The sequence below is a fragment of the Salmo trutta genome, unplaced genomic scaffold (genome assembly GCF_901001165.1).
Source record: "Salmo trutta unplaced genomic scaffold, fSalTru1.1, whole genome shotgun sequence".
In the NCBI taxonomy this organism is placed as follows: Eukaryota; Metazoa; Chordata; class Actinopteri; order Salmoniformes; family Salmonidae; genus Salmo; species Salmo trutta.
Window position 1 is genome coordinate 1 of NW_021822514.1, and position 24,633 is coordinate 24,633.

The 24,633-nt window shown below is 41.8% G+C and overlaps 1 protein-coding gene across 1 annotated transcript; it reads right to left on the reverse strand.

Moving 5' to 3' along the window:
• Window positions 1-668: 668 nt before the first annotated feature.
• LOC115182454 (CXXC-type zinc finger protein 1) lies at window positions 669-7,474 on the reverse strand (the record flags this gene model as incomplete). Its single annotated transcript, XM_029744051.1, is given in 5 exon segments — window positions 669-824; window positions 5,704-5,873; window positions 6,081-6,181; window positions 6,415-6,545; window positions 7,161-7,474. Coding segments are annotated over 5 exon segments (561 nt in total), but the record flags the coding sequence as incomplete, so codon positions are not given.
• Between the last annotated feature and the right edge of the window lie 17,159 nt (window positions 7,475-24,633).

Consider the following 24,633-nt stretch of genomic DNA (forward strand, 5'->3'; position numbering starts at 1 on the left):
ACAGAGAGAGAGAGACAGAGACAGAGCGAGAGACAGAGAGACAGAGACAGAGAGAGAGAGAGAGAGAGAGACAGAGAGAGAGACAGAGAGACAGAGACAGAGAGAGAGAGAGAGAGAGAGAGAGAGAGAGATGGAGGAAATGGTTCATCAAATATACTGAAGCGAATTCGGGGGGGGTTAACCCAGTCCAGGATTCAAACCTGGGTTCAACCCAAACATCTTTTAGGTAAAGAAATCCAAACCTCTTGACGAGTTCGCTAGGAGTTTGGGTTAGATGTCACTACAATAATGTCAGTTTCAGAGGCTTCATTAGCGTAAATGAACAAAGAATGCATTTTGTCGAGGTTTGGTGATTTCTTGGGAGTACTAGAATAGTCTATGGTCCAAACGCACCCTCTATCTACCTTTATGGACGCACCCTCTATCTACCTTCATGGACTCACCCTCTATCTACCTTCATGGACTCGCCCTCTATCTACCTTCATGGACTCGCCCTCTATCTACCTTCATGGACTCGCCCTCTATCTACCTTCATGGACTCGCCCTCTATCTACCTTCATGGACTCGCCCTCTATCTACCTTCATGGACTCGCCCTCTATCTACCTTTATGGACCCGCCCTCTATCTACCTTTATGGACCCACCCTCTATCTAACTTTATGGACTCACCCGGGCTCGGACGTCGCACTGCCTGAGTCTGCACTTCTGTCTGATCTTATTGGGTCCTCCAAACTTCTTCATGTCTTTACAGAAATCACACTGAGCACAGTCCTCAGTCCTCCTGCACGGCTCACACTCTCCACACATACGGGCCGAACGCTTCACCTGCACACAAGGGAATCACAATTGGAATCACACTGGAATCACGTTGGGTTTATACAGGCAGCCCAAGTCAGATTTTTTTTAACCACTTATTGGCCTTTAACCAATCAGATCTTTGCCAATAATGGGGCGAAAGATCAGAATTGGGCTGAATGTTTACAATTTACATGTTAGTCATTTAGCAGATGCTATTATCCAGAGCGACTTACAGTTAGAACACTTATCTTAAAGATAGCTAGGTGGGACAACCACATATTACAGTAGTTAGTATATTCAGATAGCTAGGTGGACGACCACATATTACAGTAGTTAGTATATTCAGATAGCTAGGTGGACAACCACATATTACAGTAGTTAATATATTCAGATAGCTAGGTGGACAACCACATATTACAGTAGTTAGTATATTCAGATAGCTAGGTGGGACGACCACATATTACAGTAGTTAGTATATTCAGATAGCTAGGTGGGACGACCACATATTACAGTAGTTAGTATATTCAGATAGCTAGGTGGACAACCACATATTACAGTAGTTAGTATATTCAGATAGCTAGGTGGGACAACCACATATTACAGTAGTTAGTATATTCAGATAGCTAGGTGGGACAACCACATATTACAGTAGTTAGTATATTCAGATAGCTAGGTGGACAACCACATATTACAGTAGTTAGTATATTCAGATAGCTAGGTGGGACAACCACATATTACAGTAGTTAGTATATTCAGATAGCTAGGTGGACGACCACATATTACAGTAGTTAGTATATTCAGATAGCTAGGTGGGACGACCACATATTACAGTAGTTAGTATATTCAGATAGCTAGGGGGGACGACCACATATTACAGTCGTAAAGGTGTGAAGGCCAAGAGACCAGACGTGGCAGAACTGAGTTCTCAGGTTGGGATGTACGGTTTGAGCATATCCTGAAGGTAGATCTGGGCAGTTCCTCTTGCACCAGGGTCTTGTAGTGGATTCGAGCTTCGACTGGAAACCAGTGGAGTGTGCGGAGGAACAGGGTGACATGAGAAAACTTGGGAAAGGTAAACACCTGGTGGGCTGCGGCATTCTGGATAAGTTGCAGTGGTTTGAAGGCACAAGCGGGGAGCCCAGCCAACAGCGAGTTGCAGTAGTCCAGACGGGAGATGACGAGTGCCTGGATTAGGACCTGCGCCGCTTCCTGTGTGAGGAAAGGTCGTACTCTACGGATGTTGCAGAGTATGAACCTGCAGGAGCGAGTCACTTCTTTTTTAAAATGTTTGCAGAGAACAACAGGGTGTTGTCCAGGGGTCACACCAAGGTTATTTGCACTCTGGGAGGAGGAACACGTTTAGTTTTCCTCCATTTTCACTCAGCTGCCCGCAGCCCTGTTCTATAGTGTGTCTCTCAGCCACGGGAGTTCGAGCCGGCCAGGAGTTAAGGGAAAAGTGGGAGGTGGAAAGGGAGGAGAGTAGGGTCAAAGAGACCGAGTCATGAGACAGAAAGGAGAGATGATAGGATAGAAGAGGAGAGAGTAGTGGGAGAGAGAGAGAGACCATCTGGGTAGGGCTGAGTGGGTAGGACCATCTGGGTAGGGGTGAGTGGGTATGGCCATCTGGGTAGGGGTGAGTGGGTAGGGCCATCTGGGTAGGGATGAGTGGGTAGGGCCATCTGGGTAGGGGTGAGTGGGTAGGGCCATCTGGGTATATATATATATATCTTCCAGCAATCTATTTATAGGATAGGTCCTTGTCAGTCACAGAGTGAGCAACGTCTGTCTGACTGTCCCGTCTCCTGGTACAATTTGTGTTTGTTGCGGTTGGTTGGATTCAAATTTCTTTACACGGAGAAGGAAGAAGACGCACATCTCATTATTGTTTTCTAACACATATATTTTCTTTCACGTGTGTCAAATAGCCAGCCACACTGAGTCGTGGCGCATAGGCGATCTACTGTGATTTGATTGAATACCGAACAGCAAGTGTTGAATAGTTTATTTTAAAAAAAGTGTCGAACTGACTGAATAAAGTAGATACTCCTATATCGCTTTACCATTCTGGTTATATTTTCAAAGTTATTGCATCGGGACAAGCAAACCAAAATATTTCCTTGGTTTTTCTTTCCCTAGGATGTCTGGGTTTGCCAGACAGTGATGCTAAAGTGAGGGACTCTCCTTTCGTCAGATACACCTTGTTCACACTGCAGGCCTTAACACTCAAATCAGTTTTGTTTTTCAAATCCATTTTGGAATACTGACTGTTCAAACAGCACCTTACAAGTGACCAGATCAGATATGTGTGTTCGGATAGCAGTCATTAGCTGTCATAGTAATGACAGGTGTGTGAGCAGTGGTGTAGGCCAGTACTAGGACCCCTGGGGGTACCTGGCCTATCCACAGGGGGTACTAGGACCCCTGGGGGTACCTGGCCTATCCACAGGGGGTACCTGGCCTATCCACAGGGGGTACTAGGACCCCTGGGGGTACCTGGCCTATCCACAGGGGGTACTAGGATCCCTGGGGGTACCTGGCCTATCTACAGAGGGTACTAGGATCCCTGGGGGTACCTGGCCTATCCACAGGGGGTACTAGGACCCCTGGGGGTACCTGGCCTATCCACAGGGGGTACTTGGCCTATCCACAGGGGGTACTAGGCCTATCCACAGGGGGTACTTGGCCTATCCACAGGGGGTACTTGGACCCCTGGCGGTACTTGGCCTATCCACAGGGGGTACTTGGCCTATCCACAGGGGGTACTTGGCTTATCCACAGGGGGTACTTGGCCTATCCACAGGGGTACTTGGCCTATCCACAGGGGGTACTTGGCCTATCCACAGGGGGTACTAGGACCCCTGGGGGTACTTGGCCTATCCACAGGGGGTACTTGGCCTATCCACAGGGGTACTAGGCCTATCCACAGGGGGTACTTGGCCTATCCACAGGGGGTACTAGGCCTATCCACAGGGGGTACTTGGCCTATCCACAGGGGGTACTTGGCCTATCCACAGGAGGTACTAGGACCCCAGGGGGTACTTGGCTTATCCACAGGGGGCACTTGGCCTATCCACAGGGGGTACTTGGCCTATCCACAGGGGGCACTTGGCCTATCCACAGGGGGTACTTGGCTTATCCACAGGGGGCACTTGGCTTATCCACAGGGGGTACTAGGCCTATCCACAGGGGTACTAGGCCTATCCACAGGGGGTACTAGGCCTATCCACAGGGGGTACTTGGCCTATCCACAGGGGGTACTTGGCCTATCCACAGGGGGTACTAGGACCCCTGGGGGTACTTGGCTTATCCACAGGGGGTACTAGGCCTATCCACAGGGGGTACTAGGCCTATCCACAGGGGGTACTAGGCCTATCCACAGGGGGTACTAGGCCTATGCACAGGGGGTACTTGGCCTATCCACAGGGGGTACTTGAGAAGCCTCACGAGACCATAGACTTACTGGTAAAATGCACATGAGGGGGGGTACATCAGTTGGTGGTACAGTAACCGGAAAAGGTTGGTTAACCACTGGTGTAGGCTGAATGGTGGTGATGCTCGTGTTTCCTATCATTCAAAAGTGGATCAAGATAAGGTGACAATAATGCCGACCATGGATGTTTCCCCAGTTGCTTTGAATGTTCAAAACCATAGTGTCAGAACACTTTTAAAGCCTCAAAGGATAAGATGAGCCAACTTTCAAAACAAGTCCTTTTCATCTAGCCACAACAGTCCACTAGCTATCTAGCCACAACAGTCCACTAGCTATCTAGCCACAACAGTCCACTAGCTATCTAGCCACAACAGTCGACTAGCTATCTAGCCACAACAGTCCACTAGCTATCTAGCCACAACAGTCCACTAGCTATCTAGCCACAACAGTCCACTAGCTATCTAGCCACAACAGTCGACTAGCTATCTAGCCACAACAGTCCACTAGCAAGCTAAGTAGCTGTTTAGATTTTAACACATTCACTCATTTGTAAACAATTAACAAGCTACCACATGTTCTTGTCAAACTGTCAACAGAGCAGCTAACGAGCAATAAGATATGTCAAATAACCGTCTAAAAACCACAAGAGGGCAAATATCAGATTAGACCGTTCAGATACAAGGCGCACGGCCAGGAATCAGATTAGACCGTTCAGACACAAGGCGCACGGCCAGGAATCAGATTAGACCGTTCAGACACAAGGCGCACGGCCAGGAATCAGATTAGACCGTTCAGACACAAGGCGCACGGCCAGGAATCAGATTAGACCGTTCAGACACAAGGCGCACGGCCAGGAATCAGATTTGACCGTTCGGACACAAGGCGCATGGCCAGGAATCAGATTTGTATATGATTTCAACCACTCTACCATTTATTCATCATTATTCCTACATTTGAAAATGTTAAAAAAAGGTAAATAGTAAATTGTGCATTTATAAACACTATTTTAAATGATTTAATAATGGACTACTTAACTTATTGTCAACGCAAAATTATTTGTTAATGGTTAATGAATGGGTTGACTCAAAATGTATATACACATTTATAAATGTATTTCTATAGGTCATGGATGGCATATTTAAGCAATTACGCATGTGGTATTTAAAATAAATAAAAGTTTTTACCTTTATTTAACTAGGCAAGTCAGTTAAAGAACAAATTCTTATTTTTAATGACGACCTAGGAACAGGGGCAGAACGACAGATTTTGTACCTTGTCAGTTCAGGGATTTGATCTAGCAACCTTTCGGTTACAAGTCCAACACTCTAACCACTAGGCTACCCTGCCGCCCCCATGGCCAATATACCATGGCTATGGACTGTTTCTTAGGCGCTCGGGTAACACAACAAAATGTCAAGGGGTATGAATATACTTTCTGAAGGCGCTGTAGATATTTAGAGAACTATTGGTTGTTACCCGTGAACCTCGGCAGTGTTCTATATTCAGGTCTGGAGTGTGATGCTCCTTCTCTGTTTTCTCCTGGTCTCCCGTCTCCTTCTCTGTCTTCTCCTGGTCTCCCGTCTCCTTCTCCGTCTTTTCCTTGGTCTTCTTGGGACGATACTTTATCTCCAGGGTGCCGTCTTTGGCTAGATAACAACACAAGAAATCAGTGGGTTTAATTCATTTAAACGATTGGATGTACATATCACAGATTGGCCCTTTAACTCAAGACTGCTTCATTGGCCGTTTTCATTTTAGATCACAAAAGGAGTGCCGTGGTTTCCGTGTTTTGTCTCTTTTTCTCGACACGTCTGTTTGGTTATCATCATTACCGAAACAGAGGACAGACTTACCACGACACTTCTCACAGTACCACACCCGGATGACTTTAGCTGCCTTCTCTGATATGCCGATGCAGTCACCGTGAAACCACTCGTTACAGCAGTCACAACCACTGCAGAGACAGAGACACGGGAAACACACATATATATGAGAGGCCTGTTCCACCGTCCATCTGTCTGTCGTTTGTCATCTTTGTTCAGACAGACAGACAGACAGACAGACAGACAGACAGACAGACAGACAGACAGACAGACAGACAGACAGACAGACAGACAGACACAGCAGACAGACAGACAGACAGACAGACAGACAGACAGACAGACAGACAGACAGACAGACAGTTACATCATGAAGCAGTTGATGTCAGGTCTGCGACAGATACAGTAGACAGGTGCGTTCTCCCCCTCCATCATGGGTCCTACAGGTCTGTCAGGGCCAGGGGCTGGGTCGAGGTCTGATACCTCACTGTGACTGTCCTGAGGAGTAGAGGAGCAGAAGCAACATTTCATACAGCCGGAGTGTGTGTGTGTGTGTGTGTGTATTTTGCCCATGGTGATGATAGCCTAAATTAGCTCAATTCTGATCATGTCAACAGAAGAAACAATATTTAGTAAAGAAAAAAACGATAATAGATTGACTAAGGAAATTGGAATTTGGCTTTAGGTATCCATATTAAAAAGTATATTATTAAAATCTGTACTCATCTTCTTGCTCGGCGTTCACACTGGCTGCCCAATTCTGATCTTCCACTAAATTAATATTTTCACCAATCAGATCAGCTCTTTGCCAATAACTGGACAAATGTTGGCAATAATTGAGCAAAATGTTGGCAATATTTAACTGAGCTCCTTGTGTAAACTTTGATTTTGTTTTTGATTTGAAAACATCAGGTATCAAATGAACGAATGAATTAATGAATTAATGTATATCAGAATTTTTTTAATGAATTGACCATGACTAGAATAAGGAATATAAACCTGTTTTGCGATGCAGAATCACACATACACACATCACCGTATCATCCCGCTTTGTGAAGATGGAGAATGCCATATGAGTAGATGCTGAAAATTATGAGATGCTCTTTCACTTACCATGATGACTGGGGATCGCGTTAGGAAAGATACTTACAGGAAAAACCGGGTGCAGTAGAGATATAATGTCCAACTACTGCATAAGAAAATAAAACATTTTGATTTCTACATTTACATGTTTTGATTTAGTACGATTTTAGTTCAAAACATCTGCAGAAAATGGTTGTTTCCGGTTCGTCCTTCTTCGGTTATTTGTTAAATGGAGCCACAGGCAGCGTTCAGAGGTAGCGCACCACCTGCTGTTTGGTAGGAGGTAATGCAAGTCCAATTTCTACCACTCTGATCTGAAAAGTACTGCGTACCACCCCAACATGAAACAAAACAAAAATATTCCTTTTTTTTCTCTCCCCCCCCGGACGTTGAAATCAGGTGCATTTTAGGTGCTCAAAAATACCTATTTTTATCTATCTTTCCGGACGTTGAAAATACATATTTTGCGGTCATTGATTCTACAGCCAAATATCAACTTCACATACATTTTCAGTGAGGTAATCGTTATATCACATCAACACTTGTTTAAACCTGGAGGTCGTAACAGAACAGGTATTACTGTTCCCTTCTGCCTCTACCACTTATCTTAGCTTTTTAAAAATGCTTCAAAACTAGCAGCAATGATGTTGAAAGCAACTCAAGCAACTGAATAAACCAACAGACCAGTTCAACTACAATGACATTCTCAGTAAGTCCGGACAAAGATGAATTACCCCGCTTCACTTTCCTCCACACCCCGACTAAATACTCAAATAAATCACATGTGTTCTTTTTGGGCCAATATATGCGTCTCTTTGTTTATAACGTACTGTCCACTCTCCCTTGAGGCTTTCCCAAGTTGATGCCCAAGAGTCCAGACTCAGATCATGTCCGAACCTCGGATTGGACCGTGAAACACACGGTATCACCTGCAGGCGACGGGCAGACGTTTCATTCCTCTCTCATGCTGTCATACTTTTATCTGTCCAGGTTAAACGCGGGACGTCCCTCATTAATAAACAAACAGTCGGTTCAATTCATGGTTATTGCATCATTTTCAGCTCTATTAGAAGCGATTAATTGACGAAAAATGTAACTTAACCAATTGACTGGCCAGAGATCAGCGCATTCATCAGCAATTCATCAGCAAAGACGCAGTGCAAGCTGATAGTATTTCGGACAACTAAATTGAAGTCAAAATGATTGATGAAATCGAAGTGTGTCAGCTGTATTGGGATTTGGGATTCCTAACTTACATTTTACCGGTACTACCAGTAGTAGTAGACCAACGGATAACCACAACGGAAGGCGTCTGAAGAGGACGCGCCGCGGAGACCAGCGGAACGCACACACTTCCAGCAGGTCAGCAGGTGGACGCTTTTCGGTGGCAGCCAGACCAGACAGTCCGTGGAGGATGTGGTGAGAAAAGTTACTGGGCTCCAATTTAGTCCAGCTTGCTCTATATAGATTGACGCTTCTCATTGCGCATGTTACAAAACATTTTGGTTGTTGTTGATGATGATGAAAGGTTATACTCTATGGTTGGATTTATGTATTTTATCCAATGCTACATTAATTTGGCAGACCTACCTTGATTGATCCTCTTTCTACAAGGCCTACTAGTCTATGAGAGGCCTAATCATATTTGTATGAATATTTTGTTAACGCCTATAGGCTATAGAGATACAATCATAAGGTGAACGCACCAATTTGTAAGTCGCTCTGGATAAGAGTCTGCTAAATGACGTAAATGTAAAAATTCAGGTAATTATTATGCATCAACGTTTTCATTTGATTACAATTATTTATTGTCAATCATTTTTGAATTTGTTAGGCTATAAAATTAATTAGATTAATGAACTGATAATAAAATAACTTTTTTTTTTCAATCATTTTTGAATTTGATAGAAATTGCATTCTATTATACATCCTATATGAATAATGCTTATTAATGTTCATTTGACATTAATAATTGGAAAATCAGTCTGAAAGTGAATATTTCTCCTATTGTTCATGTCCATATAGCCTAGGACAATGTGATAAAGTACTGTTATTCCTTATCCACTTAATGTAATTATTTTCTTTTATTTTTTTGCACGCTCGCCTCACTTTTCTGGGGGGGGGGAAATCCGTTAAACAGTGAATCAATTTTGTCTAATGTGGTTACATAAATGATTTTTCTTGCTATGACTGTGATGTGATGCTCTAATGTAATTAAAAAAAAATTGTGAAAACAAACTTGCAAAGTATGTTGGGTATTATTCTAATGAGCTCCGCCCCCAAACCAGTACACATTTGCTTGGTGCGGACCAGATCCAAACCTGAACGAATTCTAGACTTCAAGGCTACGTTTCACAAGTTTGAACATCACAGTACAGTGAGACACAGTTTAGTACAGTAGAGCACAATAGAGTACAGTACGGTACAGTACATTACAGTGAGTACAGTTTAATTCAGGAGAATTCAGTACAGTACTGCATAGTTTAATTCAGTATAGTACAGTTGTATAGTTTAATTCAGTACAGTACAGTACTGCATAGTTTAATTCAGTAAAGTACAGTACTGCATAGTTTAATTCAGTAAAGTACAGTACTGCATAGTTTAATTCAGTAAAGTACAGTACTGTATAGTTTAATTCAGTAGAGTACAGTACTGTATAGTTTAATTCAGTAGAGTATAGTACTGTATAGTTTAATTCAGTACAGTACAGTTGTATAGTTTAATTCAGTACAGTACAGTATAGTTTAATTCAGTAAAGTACAGTACTGTATAGTTTAATTCAGTACAGTACAGTATAGTTTAATTCAGTAAAGTACAGTACAGTATAGTTTAATTCAGTAAAGTACAGTACTGTATAGTTTAATTCAGTAAAGTACAGTACAGTATAGTTTAATTCAGTAGAGTAGAGTACAGTACAGTGTAGTTCAGTAGAGGACAGTACATTGTTGTGTCTTTGGCTATGCCGGATTAAGTGATATGACATGCTATTCTATGAAATCCTTTCTCTGCAATTAATATTACCTGATTAAGCTAATCAGGTAAATGTAATTAACTAGAAAGTCGGGGCACCACAAAATAATATTTATAGAGCTGTTATCTTCCGAATAAACTCTTAAAGACCTGGTAATCTTTTACATCAATAGCTGTCAATATTTAATCGTCACCTTATTTCAGTCTCATCTGAAAGTTGTACATTCTTGGTTATCTTCACGAACCCTGGCTAACAAGTTGAATCAGCAATACAAAATTTGGTTTAATTATTTATTTACTAAATACCTAAATAATCACACAGAATTACATCTACACAGGATGGATCATACATTGATTACAAATGATGTCATAAAGGAAAACGTCCCTAGTGGACGGAACAGATATGACGGCTGGTTACACAAAGAAAGGGGGGTTGGGTTTTGAATGAAAGAGCGGGAAGACTGAGGAACAAAAATATTTTGTGTCTGTCACGTCCTGACCAGCAGAGGGAGTATTGTATTAGTATTTTGGTCAGGACGTGGCAGAGGGGTTTGTGTTGTATGGTTTATCTAGTTGTTCTGTTTCTTTGTTAGTCTGTGTGGCTCCCGATCAGGAACAGCTGTATGTCGTTGTTCCTGATTGGGAGTCATATATTAGGAGTGTGTTTTTCACCTGGGGTTTGTGGGTTGTTGTTTTTGCATTGCGTTGTATATAGCCTGCAAAACTGTTCCTGTCGGTCATTGTTTCTTGTTTTTTTGTGGTGTTCACATTTAAATAAAATATGATGAGCACGCAACCCGCTGCGTATTGGTCCGCTTTCTCCGACAGCGATTTCTCTCTATCTTCAGACGAAGAGGATCGTGACAGTGTCTCTATCGGGCCGTAGGCAGCTATGCTATCGTAAATACAACATCTTATGCATTCTAAATAACCTCCCATTTGAAAAAGGAAAATGCAATAAATATTTACTCTGAGCTGCGCTTCGGTGGATTGGTCGTAGATAGTAGGCCGGTTTTGCCCAGCATGGATCTCTGGTCCTCTGAAGAATGTCTAGTGGTGAACCGGAGCGTGGTAGAATGGATACTCTGTCCGTCCTCTCCTAGCCCACGTTTAGCGGGCGGAGAGGGTATCACTTCTATAGTGAATACGAGTTCAAAGTTCATACCAAGTTGTCATAATTTTAAGCTCATGCTATATTCTGGCTGGTATAGTCGAAATTCATCCTTTCGGCGTGTAGGTCATCACCTTCCCGTTGAGATTCGATGCTAATTTCGTTAGGTTCCTGTCATTCAACCAGAGCTCACGCTAAGGTTGGCTTAGTTCTGTAGGTGATCTTTGTCCTTTCAAGGCAGGGACCGTAAGTCCTCACATCCTTGGAACAGGAAGTTGAATTCTCGTCAACGGGTTTATATATAGTGGTGAAAGAAGGGCGTGTTTCATAGTTTACAACCCATGTCTGTTCACTTGGGCCTCTGAGTGAGCAGAGTGGTGTTCTTATGACAAACCGTTCTCTCATTAAAGAAGCTAAAAAATTACATTTCATCTTTTCACAAATAGTTTCATATTTAAACATTTAAATTGCACAACAATTCCATGTGAATCTGATAACTAGAATGTGTAGACTTTCCCAGATACAGTTTATGTCGTCCTGTCATCAGTCATAATGTCTCAGATGACAACTGATCTGACATCATATTCATTAAGTACCAACGCATATTTTCAACTGGTTGGATTACCGAAATATGGTTCAGTTTCCCACCTTTTGATGTCCCCAGAATCTCCATGTTAACAAAGGGCTTTTCCAGAGTCCACTCTAGAGTAGAGAGAGAGAAACGGGGGAAAGGTATTTATGGGGGTCATAAACCTCCCCCAACAGGCCAACGTCATGACAACAGTACAGTTTAGTTCAGTAGAGTAGAGTACAGTGTAGTTCAGTAGAGTAGAGTACAGTGTAGTTCAGTAGAGTAGAGTACAGTTTAGTTCAGTAGAGTAGAGTACAGTGTAGTTCAGTAGAGTAGAGTACAGTTTAGTTCAGTAGAGTAGAGTACAGTGTAGTTCAGTAGAGTAGAGTACAGTTTAGTTCAGTAGAGTAGAGTACAGTGTAGTTCAGTAGAGTACAGTACAGTACAGTGTAGTTCAGTAGAGTACAGTACAGTATAATTCAGTAGAGTAGAGTACAGTACAGTGTAGTTCAGTAGAGTAGAGTACAGTTTAGTTCAGTAGAGTCCAGTACAGTTTAGTTCAGTAGAGTAGAGTACAGTTTAGTTCAGTAGAGTAGAGTACAGTTTAGTTCAGTAGAGTCCAGTACAGTTTAGTTCAGTAGAGTACAGTACATTCAAGTAAAGTAGGGTACAATACAGTCCATTATACTTAACTGTTTTTTACTCTACTGTACTCTACTGTACTCTACTGTACTCTACAGTGCTCTACTGTACTCTACAGTGCTCTACTGTACTCTACAGTGCTCTACTGTACTCTACTGTACTCTACAGTGCTCTACTGTACTCTACTGTACTCTACAGTACTCTACTGTACTCTACAGTGCTCTACTGTACTCTACTGTACTCTACAGTGCTCTACTGTACTCTACAGTGCTCTACTGTACTCTACTGTACTCTACAGTGCTCTACTGTACTCTACAGTACTCTACTATACTCTACTGTACTCTACAGTGCTCTACTGTACTCTACAGTACTCTACAGTGCTCTACTGTATTCTACTGTACTGTATTGTGCTGGGCTGTCCAAACTTGTGAAACATAGATGTTTATGATTAGTTCAGATTTGGTCCGGTTCGGACCGGTCCTTCACAATACACAACAATACACACAAATCTAAAAAGTTAAATAATAGAATGAAGAAATATATAATGATTAGGACGAGCAATGTCGGAGTCCGGAGTGTAGATACAGTTGAAATCGGAAGTTTACATACACTTAGGTTGGAGTCATAAAACTTTTCAACCACTCCACAAATTTCTTGTTAACAAACTATAGTTTTGGCAAGTCGGTTAGGAATTCTACTTTGTGCATGACACAAGTCAAATCAAATCAAATCAAATTTATTTATATAGCCCTTCGTATATCAGCTGAAATCTCAAAGTGCTGTACAGAAACCCAGCCTAAAACCCCAAACAGCAAGCAATGCATGTGAAAGAGGCACGGTGGCTAGGAAAAACTCCCTAGGAAAAACTCCCTAGAAAGGCCAAAAACCTAGGAAGAAACCTAGAGAGGAACCAGGCTATGAGGGGTGGCCAGTCCTCTTCTGGCTGTGCCGGGTGGACATTATAACAGAACATGGTCAAGATGTTAAAATGTTCATAAATGACCAGCATGGTCAAATAATAATAATCATTGTAGTTGTCGAGGGTGCAACAAGCACGTCCGGTGAACAGGTCAGGGTTCCGTAGCCGCAGGCAGAACAGTTGAAACTGGAGCAGCAGCATGGCCAGGTGGACTGGGGACAGCAAGGAGTCATCATGCCAGGTAGTCCCGAGGCATGGTCCTAGGGCTCAGGTCCTCTGAGAGAAAGAAAGAAAGAGAGAAAGAGAGAATTAGAGAGAGCATATTTAAATTCACACAGGACACCGGATAAGACAAGAGAATACTCCAGATGAAACAGACTGACCCTAGCCCCCCGGCACATAAACTACTGCAGCATGAATACTGGAGGCTGAGACAGGAGGGATCAGAAGACACTGTGGCCCCATCCGATGATACCCCCGGACAGGGCCAAACAGGCAGGATATAACCCCACCCACTTTGCCAAAGCACAGCCCCCACACCACTAGAGGGATGTCTACAACCACCAACTTACCGTCCGAAGACAAGGCCGAGTATAGCCCACAAAAATCTCCGCCTTGGCATAACCCAAGGCGGGGGGGGGCGCCAACCCAGACAGGAAGACCACGTCAGTGACTCAACCCACTCAAGTGACGCACCCCTCCCATGGACAGCATGGAAGAACACCAGTAAGTCAGTGACTCAGCCCCTGTAATAGGGTTAGAGGCAGAGAATCCCAGTGGAAAGAGGGGAACCGGCAAGGCAGAGACAGCAAGGGCGGTTCGTTGCTCCAGCCTTTCCGTTCACCTTCACACTCCTGGGCCAGACTACACTTAATCATAGGACCTACTGAAGAGATAAGTCTTCAGTAAAGATTTAAAGGTTGAGACTGAGTCTGCGTCTCTCACATGGGTAGGCAGACCATTCCATAAAAATGGAGCTCTATAGGAGAAAGCCCTACCTCCAGCCGTTTGCTTAGAAATTCTAGGGACAATTAGGAGGCCTGTGTCTTGTGACCGTAGCGTATGTGTAGGTATGTACGGCAGGACCAAATCGGAAAGATAGGTAGGAGCAAGCCCATGTAATGCTTTGTAGGTTAGCAGTAAAACCTTGAAATCAGCCCTTGCCTTAACAGGAAGCCAGTGTAGGGAGGCTAGCACTGGAGTAATATGATCAGGATTCTAGCAGCCGTATTTAGCACTAACTGAAGTTTGTTTAGTGCTTTATCCGGGTAGCCGGAAAGTAGAGCATTGCAGTAGTCCAGCCTAGAAGTAACAAAAGCATGGATTAATTTTTCTGCGTCATTTTTGGACAGAAAGTTTCTGATTTTTGCAATGTTACGTAGATGGAAAAAAGCTGTCCTTGAAACAGTCTTGATATGTTCTTCAAAAGAGAGATCAGGGTCCAGAGTAACACCGAGGTCCTTCACAGTTTTATTTGAGACGACTGTACAACCATCCAGATTAATTGTCAGATTGAACAGAAGATCTCTTTGTTTCTTGGGACCTAGAACAAGCATCTCTGTTTTGTCCGAGTTTAAAAGTAGAACGTTTGCAGCCATCCACTTCCTTATGTCTGAAACACAGGCTTCTAGCGAGGGCAATTTTGGAGCTTCACCATGTTTCATTGAAATGTACAGCTGTGTGTCGTCCGCATAGCAGTGAAATTTAACATTATGTTTTCGAATGACATCCCCAAGAGGTAAAATATATAGTGAAAACAATAGTGGTCCTAAAACGGAACCTTGAGGAACACCGAAATTTACAATTGATTTGTCAGAGGACAAACCATTCACAGAGACAAACTGATATCTTTCCGACAGATAAGATCTAAACCAGGCCAGAACTTGTCCATGTAGACCAATTTGGGTTTCCAATCTCTCCAAAAGAATGTGGTGATCGATGGTATCAAAAGCGGCACTAAGATCTAGGAGCACGAGGACAGATGCAGAGCCTCTGCAATTTTCCCAACAATTGTTTACAGACAGATTATTTCATTTATAATTCACTGTATCACAATTCCCGTGTGTCAGAAGTTTACATACACTAAGTTGACTGTGCCTTTAAACAGCTTGGAAAATTCCAGAAAATTATGTCATGACTTTAGAAGCTTCTGATAGGCTTTTTGACATAATTCAAGTTAATTGGAGGTGTACCTGTGGATGCATTTCAAGGCCTACCTTCAAACTCAGTGCCTCTTTGCTTGACATCATGGGAAAATCAAAATAAATCAGTCAGGACCTCAGAAAAAGAATTGTAGACCTCCACAAGTCTGGTTCATCCTTCCCAAATGCCTGAAGGTACCATGTTCATCTGTACAAACAATAGTACGCACGTAAAAACACCATTGGACCACGGAGCCGTCATACCGCTCAGGAAGGAGACGCGTTCTGTCTCCTAGAGATGAACATACTTTGGTGCGAAAAGTGCAAATCAATCCCAGAACAACAACAAAAGACCTTGTGAAGTTGCTGGAGGAAACAGGTACAAAAGTATCTATATCCACAGTAAAACGAGTCCTATATCGACAAAACCTGAAAGATGATTCCATATGCTATTCTACATGATTCCATATGTGTTATTTCATAGTTTTAACATCTTCGCTATTATTCTACAATGTAGAAAATAGTACAAATAAAGAAAAACCCTTGAATGTGTAGGTCGTGTCCAAACTTTTGACTGGTACTGTACTTGGTGATGTGAACATGTTTTTTCATGTAAGACACACGTGCAGTCTGCCATCTAAGAATCTGTTCAATGTTCTTAATCTTGACAGAAAATGGCGCCGTAGAGGATGGCTGCCGTTTTATCGGCTCTTAACCAACCGTGCTGTTTTGTTTGTTTTTTCTCATTGTTTGTAACTTATTTTGTACATAATGTTGCTGCTACCGTCTCTTATGACCAAAAAGAGCTTATGGACATCAGAACAGTGATTACTCACCTCAAACTGGACGAAGAGTTTTTCTTCAATGAGTCGGATGGGAGGCATATACTACTACAGACACCAGACCAGGCCCAGATCCCCGTCATTCGCTGGAAAAGGAAACGGAGGTTTCGCGGAAAGAGATCGGGGTGTCTTGTGAGGATCAGGCGACAAGTGGCTAATCTGCCCTTGCCTTCCGTCCTGCTAGCCGACGTTCAATCACTGGGAAATAAATGGGATGAACGGAAAGCACATATATCCTATCAACTGGACATTAAAAACTGTAACATCTTATGTTTCACTGAGTCGTGGCTGAACGACGACATTAATAACATACAGCTGGCTGGTTATACACTCTATCGGCAAGACAGAACAGCAGCCTCTGGTAAGACAAGGGGCGGGGCCTATGTATATTTGTAAACAATAGCTGGTGCACGATATCTAAGGAAGTCTCAAGGTTTTGCTCACCTGAGGTAGAGTATCTCATGATAAGCTGTAGACCACACTATCTACCAAGAGAGTTTTCATCTGTATTTTTCGTAGCTGTCTACATACCACCACAGACCGAGGCTGGCACTTAAACCGCACTCAATGATAAGCAAACATAAGCAAACAGGAAAACGCTCATTTTAACCATATTCAGAGGCTAAACAGTGTTTGTTTAAAATTACATTGTTTACTAACAATTGAGTTGAACAAGTACATATTCTGAGTTCTGATGGGGTTCTGATGGAGCTCTGATGTAGTTCTGATGTGGTTCTGATGTGGTTCTGATGTAGTTCTGATGGGGTTCTGATGTGGTTCTGATGGAGTTCTGATGGGGTTCTGATGTGGTGCTGATGTGGTTCTGATGGAGTTCTGATGTGGTTCTGATGGAGTTCGGATGTGGTTCTGATGGGGTTCTGATGGAGTTCTGATGGGGTTATGATGGTGGTTCTGATGGGGTTCTGATGTGGTTCTGATGGAGTTCTGATGTGTTTCTGATGGGGTTCTGATGGGGTTCTGATGGTATATAACAATTGGACTAAGCTCATGAAGCATTTATAATAGAAGTTATATTCTTCAAGTGTGTAAATAATTAAAAAGTCCAAAACATTGATGAAGCAATCACAGATGGACCCTTTCAATACTCTAATTTATACATTTCTCAAGAGCGTAGCACAATTGTTTGACCCTATCATAACCCATCATTATGAGGTTGCATTATGCCATCGTTTTATAACAGGAACTTAAACCTTGTATAGCATCAAAATATGTTCAAAAGCTGTCAACTACCTTGTCCATTTTCCCATCTGAGTAGGTTTATGTATTAGACTAGGTCAAATACAGGGTTAAAAAGAGCAGTTTCACAGACACAGATTACACACCTGGACTAGAAATCGATTTGACCCGGAGATTCTCCATTGATCTTGTTTATTAGTCCAGGACCCCATCATGTTTAAACGAGTGGAACGGGACGATGTCTACCGTACATACGTGTGTATTAGGCTGTTTGAGAGAAGGTTTGAATCCTAATCAATCCATCTAATGTGAGTACATCTGTTGTTGAAGTCCAGCCGATCAGTCAAGCTACATTACCGTAGCAGTAGACAAACTGCTGATGTTGAAAATCTTTATAGGTCAAAGAAGCTTTTCAATTTCCTTTATTTTTTTTCGGCTTCAAACAAAGTATTTCATTTTATAACATCGTTTTTTGTTGTTGTTGTTGTTGACCTATGGCTCTATTCAATCCGTATGGCAGAAGTTCAGCGTTACAGCGGGATTGTAATTTAAAGGCAACGTTCCCACATTAGCGTAGACTGTATTCACAGTATACGCTACATAGGTTCGGATCAATCGGAAATTAACTTTACATTTCTATGGTGCAGTCTGCAACTCTTCAGCGATCCAGATTGATTAAAGCCCCTACTGTAAAAAGGGTAACTTCAGTGATCCAGATTGACCTGTCTCGGCGGATCATACAAAAATAAAATAGACAAATAGGGGACCTTCTTTCCACACCCATCATATAGATTTTTAGTTATATACTGAACAAAAATATAAACTCAACATGCAACAATTTCACAGTTCATATTTTTGGGATTTAACCTTTATTTTAACCTTTATTTAACATTTATTTAACTAGGCAAGTTAGTGAAGAAGAAATTCTTATTTACAATGACGGCCTAGGAACAATGGGTTAACTGCCTTGTTCAGGGGGCAGAACGACAGATTTTTACCTTGTTGTGAGGCTGATTGGATGTACTGCCAAATTCTCTAAAACAACTTTGCTTATGGTAGAGAAATGAACATTAAATTCTCTGGCAACAGCTCTGATGGACATTCCTGTAGTCAACATGACAATTGCACGCTTCCTCAAAACTTGAGACATCTGTGGCATTGTGTTGTGTGACAAAACTGCACATTTTAGAGTGGCCTTTCATTGTCCCCAGCACAAGGTGCACCTGTGTGATGATCATCCTGTTTAATCATCTTCTTGTTATGCCACACCAGTCAGGTGGATGGATTATCTTGGCAAAGGAGAAATGCTCACTAACAGGGATGTAAACACATTTTGAGAGAAATTATATTTTTGTGCGTATGGATAATTTCTAAGATATTTTATTTCAGCTCGTGAAACATGTAAACAACATTTTACATGTTGCATTGATATTTTTGTTCAACGTGGATTCCAAGGTTAAGTTGTTCCACACCCATAATATAGATTCCAGGGTTAAGTTGTTCCACACCCATAATACAGATTCTATGGTTAAGTTGTTCCACATACAGATTCCAGGATTAAGTTGTTCCACATACAGATTCCAGGATTAAGTTGTTCCACATACAGATTCCAGGGTTAAGTTGTTCCACATACAGATTCCAGGATTAAGTTGTTCCACATACAGATTCCAGGATTAAGTTGTTCCACATACAGATTCCAGGATTAAGTTGTTCCACATACAGATTCCAGGATTAAGTTGTTCCACATACAGATTCCAGGATTAAGTTGTTCCACATACAGATTCCAGGATTAAGTTGTTCCACATACAGATTCCAGGATTAAGTTGTTCCACATACAGATTCCAGGATTAAGTTGTTCCACATACAGATTCCAGGATTAAGTTGTTCCACATACAGATTCCAGGATTAAGTTTCAGACCTGAATGAAAACACAACATCTTTCCAACAGCAAGAACATGTTTTATATTATAAGAGCATCAAATATTCACGTTGTCATATCGCTGCATTTTAATTTAAACCCCCCCCCCCAAAAAAATACCTACAGTATGAGTATATATACAGCTAAAATTCCAAATTCCATAAAATGTTTGTCATCTTCAAAATAATGCCTGCTCTGATGCATACGTAATGTACTAATGTACTGACAATTTTACAATTACTATCTCCCTCCCCTCCATCCCTAGACACATACACAACATTAGATTACTGTCCATTCCCTTATGTTGTTAGACATAGTAACACAGTCCATTCCAGAGTACATGTGTTATTGTTATTAGATAGTATTAGTACGTACATTCATGTTTATAATACAGCTTCATTCAATAAGTGCTGACACATGCAACAAGAGATCGCAATAACGTCAAGAAGACATTTCATTTATAAACAGCCTACTTCTCCTTCCTGTATCTTTACGTACGTACACCTTCCCTCCAGACCATGACAACATCTGAGGATCAGACGGGTATATACGGCAGATGAATTAACTGTACCAGCGGGGAGAGAATGGAAATGGCCCTTGCTTAAAGTCTACTTGAATGTGGGAGCATCAGAGAAAGAACCAGTCGAAGCAACACACAGAGAATTCCGAATTACATGACGTAGTACACAGGCTGAGTCTCTGTCCGTCAACCCTGGGCCAGCCAATCAGAAAGCGGTAAGTCCTGAGTGGTGGTGTGGGGGGGGGGGGGGGGGGGGGTTAGAAGGGGAGGGGCCATGGTGGAGTAGGAAGTGTGGGGGGGTTGCAGGATTGGAGGAGAGGCACTGTGTGCAAAATCTTTTTGATAAAGCCAGTGTGTGTGCTGATCCTGTATACAAAAGGTATGTACATCGTTAGTCCAGTTATCTTAAATCCGTTTGAAGACCAACTGTATGTTAGCGAGCGGGGTTGTTAGCGACTCGGGCTAGTTAGTAACTGTTAGATCAAACCAGACGTCCATAGTACTGTAGTTCCAATGGCTCGCCCAACCAAATAAACAAACAGTAGTACAAACAACCTCAAAAAATAGTTAATAGCAATAGTAGCATCAGTAGTAATCTTCGTTGTCATTGTAGTTTAATCCCAACAATTCTGTCCTCAACCATGTAAATTCATTCCTCTCAAGTACAATCAATGTCCAAGATGGATGATCTGGGAACGCTGATATGTCTAAGATGGATGACCTGGGAACACTGATATGTCTAAGATGGATGACCTGGGAACGCTGATATGTCTGAGATGGATGACCTGGGAACACTGATATTTCTATTAGGATGGATGACCTGGGAACACTGATATGTCTATTAGGATGGATGACCTGGGAAAACTGATATGTCTATTAGGATGGATGACCTGGGAACGATGATATGTCTGAGAAGATGGATGACCTGGGAAAACTGATATGTCTATTAGGATGGATGACCTGGGAAAAATGATATGTCTATTACGATGGATGACCTGGGAACACTGATATGTCAAAAAGGAAGGATGACCTGGGAACGATGATATGTCTAAGATGGATGACCTGGGAACGATGATATGTCTATTAGGATGGATGACCTGGGAACACTGATATTTTGTTATGTTTTTTTTGTTACTTCATCCAAAAATATATATTTATAAGTGTACCAGTTTTATGCAGTGACCAGAAAGTGTTAGTTCAAGAACAAGCATACCAGTATTTTTCAGTAAGACATATTTTCTATATTTGTGGTTTATCTTGGGTGAATTGTAAAAAAAATCATATTTTCGTGGCAGTAAGTGATAATGAAATCAAAGAACGTATTAAAATGCTCAATGACTGTAACAATTGTTTTATTAGAGTTCCTGAAAGTATTGATGGAGTTACGCTGATAAAATTGTTTTGCAAGTACTAAAACCAATATACTTTACAGTACACATGCTTTTTTTGTGTAAACTACAAGAAATCTAAATAGGTATACATGCTTTCTATCATACCAATTACTAAATCGTGTGTAAATTGAATACTAATCGTGGGTGTGTAAACCTAATATTCTTATCCAAATGACAAATTGTACTGTACATGTTAAATACAATATTGAAGTCTCCAATTCATTAATATAAAAATATAATCACTTACATTAAAGATTGTTTCTAATGATCATGGATAGAAAGCTTTTATATTGCTGTGGGGGAAAAACCCAAGATATTTTCATATTCTGTACTGGAATGGTTGGGACAGAAAGCCCCAAGATATTTTAATATTCTGTACTGGAATGGTTGGGACAGAAAGCCCCAAGATATTTTAATATTCTGTACTGGAATGGTTGGGACAGAAAGCCCCAAGATATTTTTATATTCTATACTGGAATGGTTGGGACAGAAAGCCCCAAGATATTTTAATATTCTGTACTGGAATGGTTGGGACAGAAAGCCCAAAGATATTTTTATATTCTATACTGGAATGGTTAGGACAGGCCCAAGATATTTTAATATTCTGTACTGGAATGGTTGGGACAGAAAGCCCCAAGATATTTTAATATTCTGTACTGGAATGGTTGGGACAGAAAGCCCCAAGATATTTTCATATTCTGTACTGAAATGGTTGGGACAGAAAGCCCAAAGATATTTTCATATTGTATACTGGAATGGTTGGGACAGAAAGACCCAAGATATTTTAATATTCTGTACTGGAATGGTTGGGACAGAAAGCCCCAAGATATTTTCATATTCTGTACTGGAATGGTTGGGACAGAAAGCCCCAAGATATTTTCATATTCTGTACTGGAATGGTTGGGACAGAAAGCCCCAAGATATTTTCATATTCTATACTGGTATGGTTGGGACAGAAAGCCCCAAGATATTTTAATATTCTGTACTGGTATGGTTGGGACAGAAAGCCCCAAGATATTTTAATATTCTGTACTGGTATGGTTGGGACAGAAAGCCCCAAGATATTTTCATATTCTGTACTGAAATGGTTGGGACAGAAAGCCCAAAGATATTTTCATATTGTATACTGGAATGGTTGGGACAGAAAGACCCAAGATATTTTAATATTCTGTACTGGAATGGTTGGGACAGAAAGCCCCAAGATATTTTCATATTCTGTACTGGAATGGTTGGGACAGAAAGCCCCAAGATATTTTCATATTCTGTACTGGAATGGTTGGGACAGAAAGCCCCAAGATATTTTCATATTCTATACTGGTATGGTTGGGACAGAAAGCCCCAAGATATTTTAATATTCTGTACTGGTATGGTTGGGACAGAAAGCCCCAAGATATTTTAATATTCTGTACTGGTATGGTTGGGACAGAAAGCCCCAAGATATTTTCATATTCTATACTGGAATGGTTGGGACAGAAAGCCCCAAGATATTTTAATATTCTATACTGGTATGGTTGGCTCATTCCACTGTACCAAATATATATTCAAAGAAAATCCTTGACAAATATTTGATAGGACTCACAAGACATTTCACCTGCTGTCCCGAGTGATTGGGGGAGTGTTTATGACGTAACACTTATAGTCCTCCAGCACTTTGGATTTCAAATCATACAGTCACTATGAGGTCAAAGTGCAATGTTTCCAAACACTTCTACATTCATGTGGATGCTACCAGGATTTACGGATAATCCTGAATTAATCATGAATAATGATGAGTAAGAAAGTTACCGAGGCATAAATTGTGGTGAGAGGTTATCGTGAGTTGGGGGTATGATATTTGTGCGTCTGTAACTTTCTCACTCGTCATTATTCACGATTCATTCAGGACTATCCGTAAATCATGGTATTATCCACATTAATGTAGAAGTGTTTAGAAATATATTCTATTTATTCTATCTATTTATATATTATATTTATTTATTATTTATTCTTATTTACAATAAAAGTGACTCCAAAATTACACAATATATTATTTACCATTTACTTCTATTGGGCACAAAATAATCTGAAACACAACCAAAACAAACAGCAAATGCATCCAACAAGTTTGTAAAGGCACATGCTTGATGTAATCATTGCATGCTAGGAATATAGGACCCAAATACTAAACTATAATACACATAAGGGAATTTGTCCCAATACTTTTAAAATGTGGGGACTACATACAAAAAAAGTGCTGTAATCTCTAAACGGATCACCCGATAGGATTGAGATTAGCCTCCAATTAAAGATGACAGTCGGCACGTTAACCTCACAGTCATTGTATCCTTTCAAAACCTGCCGGAGTACAAAAAGAGTCACACACAAAAAAAAAAAAAATGTGTCACTGTCCCAATACTTTTGGAGCTCACGGTACCATGAGGTCACACGTACGTACATGTCACACAAAGACACATAAAACCACTTCATCTCACTATCTCTTTCCTTCTTCTCACGTCAACTATCAACCTCTGTACTGTCCATGAGTCATTGAATATATTTTTCTTTGTGTGTGTGTGTGTGTGTGTGTGTGTGTGTGTGTGTGTGTGTCTTCCTCTTGTCTCTGAGTCTGGAGAGCGAGTCAGACTTCCTCTCTTCCTCTTCAGTGAGTTAGTATCTTCCTCTTCCTCTACCTCTTCAGTGAGTTAGTATCTTCCTCTTCCTCTTCCTCTTCAGTGAGTTAGTATCTTCCTCTTCCTCTTCCTCTTCAGTGAGTTAGTATCTTCCTCTTCCTCTACCTCTTCAGTGAGTTAGTATCTTCCTCTTCCTCTTCCTCTTCAGTGAGTTAGTATCTTCCTCTTCCTCTCTACCTGAATGTGAATCTGTGAGGGATCCGGAGGTGGAAGTAACACAGCAAGTACTGCCTCCTCCTCCTGCCTCTCCCAGAACGCCGGCGGCCATATTGGATGACCTGGGCGTGGCCCCTCTTAAACCTGTAGTTGTCCTGGTCTGACGACCTCAGTCTGACGAGCGGTGTCCCCTGGTGTCTGGGAGGTTTGTTGTTGCGTCTCCTGACACTCACACCACCGTGCTGATGCGGTTGATAGGCTTGGACTTGGAGCTGGTGGTGCTGCCCGTCCCCGTGCTGCTGTTGCCCCCGCCAGAACCCTGCTGCCCTCCCTGGAGCTGGGGAGGCTGGCTCGGCTGCTGCTGCTGGAGCTGCTGGGTGTAGGGGGAGAGAGGGGGAAGCGGGGTATGAGGGGAAGAAGGAGGAGGTAAAGGGGAGTGAGGAGGGGGAGGTGGTA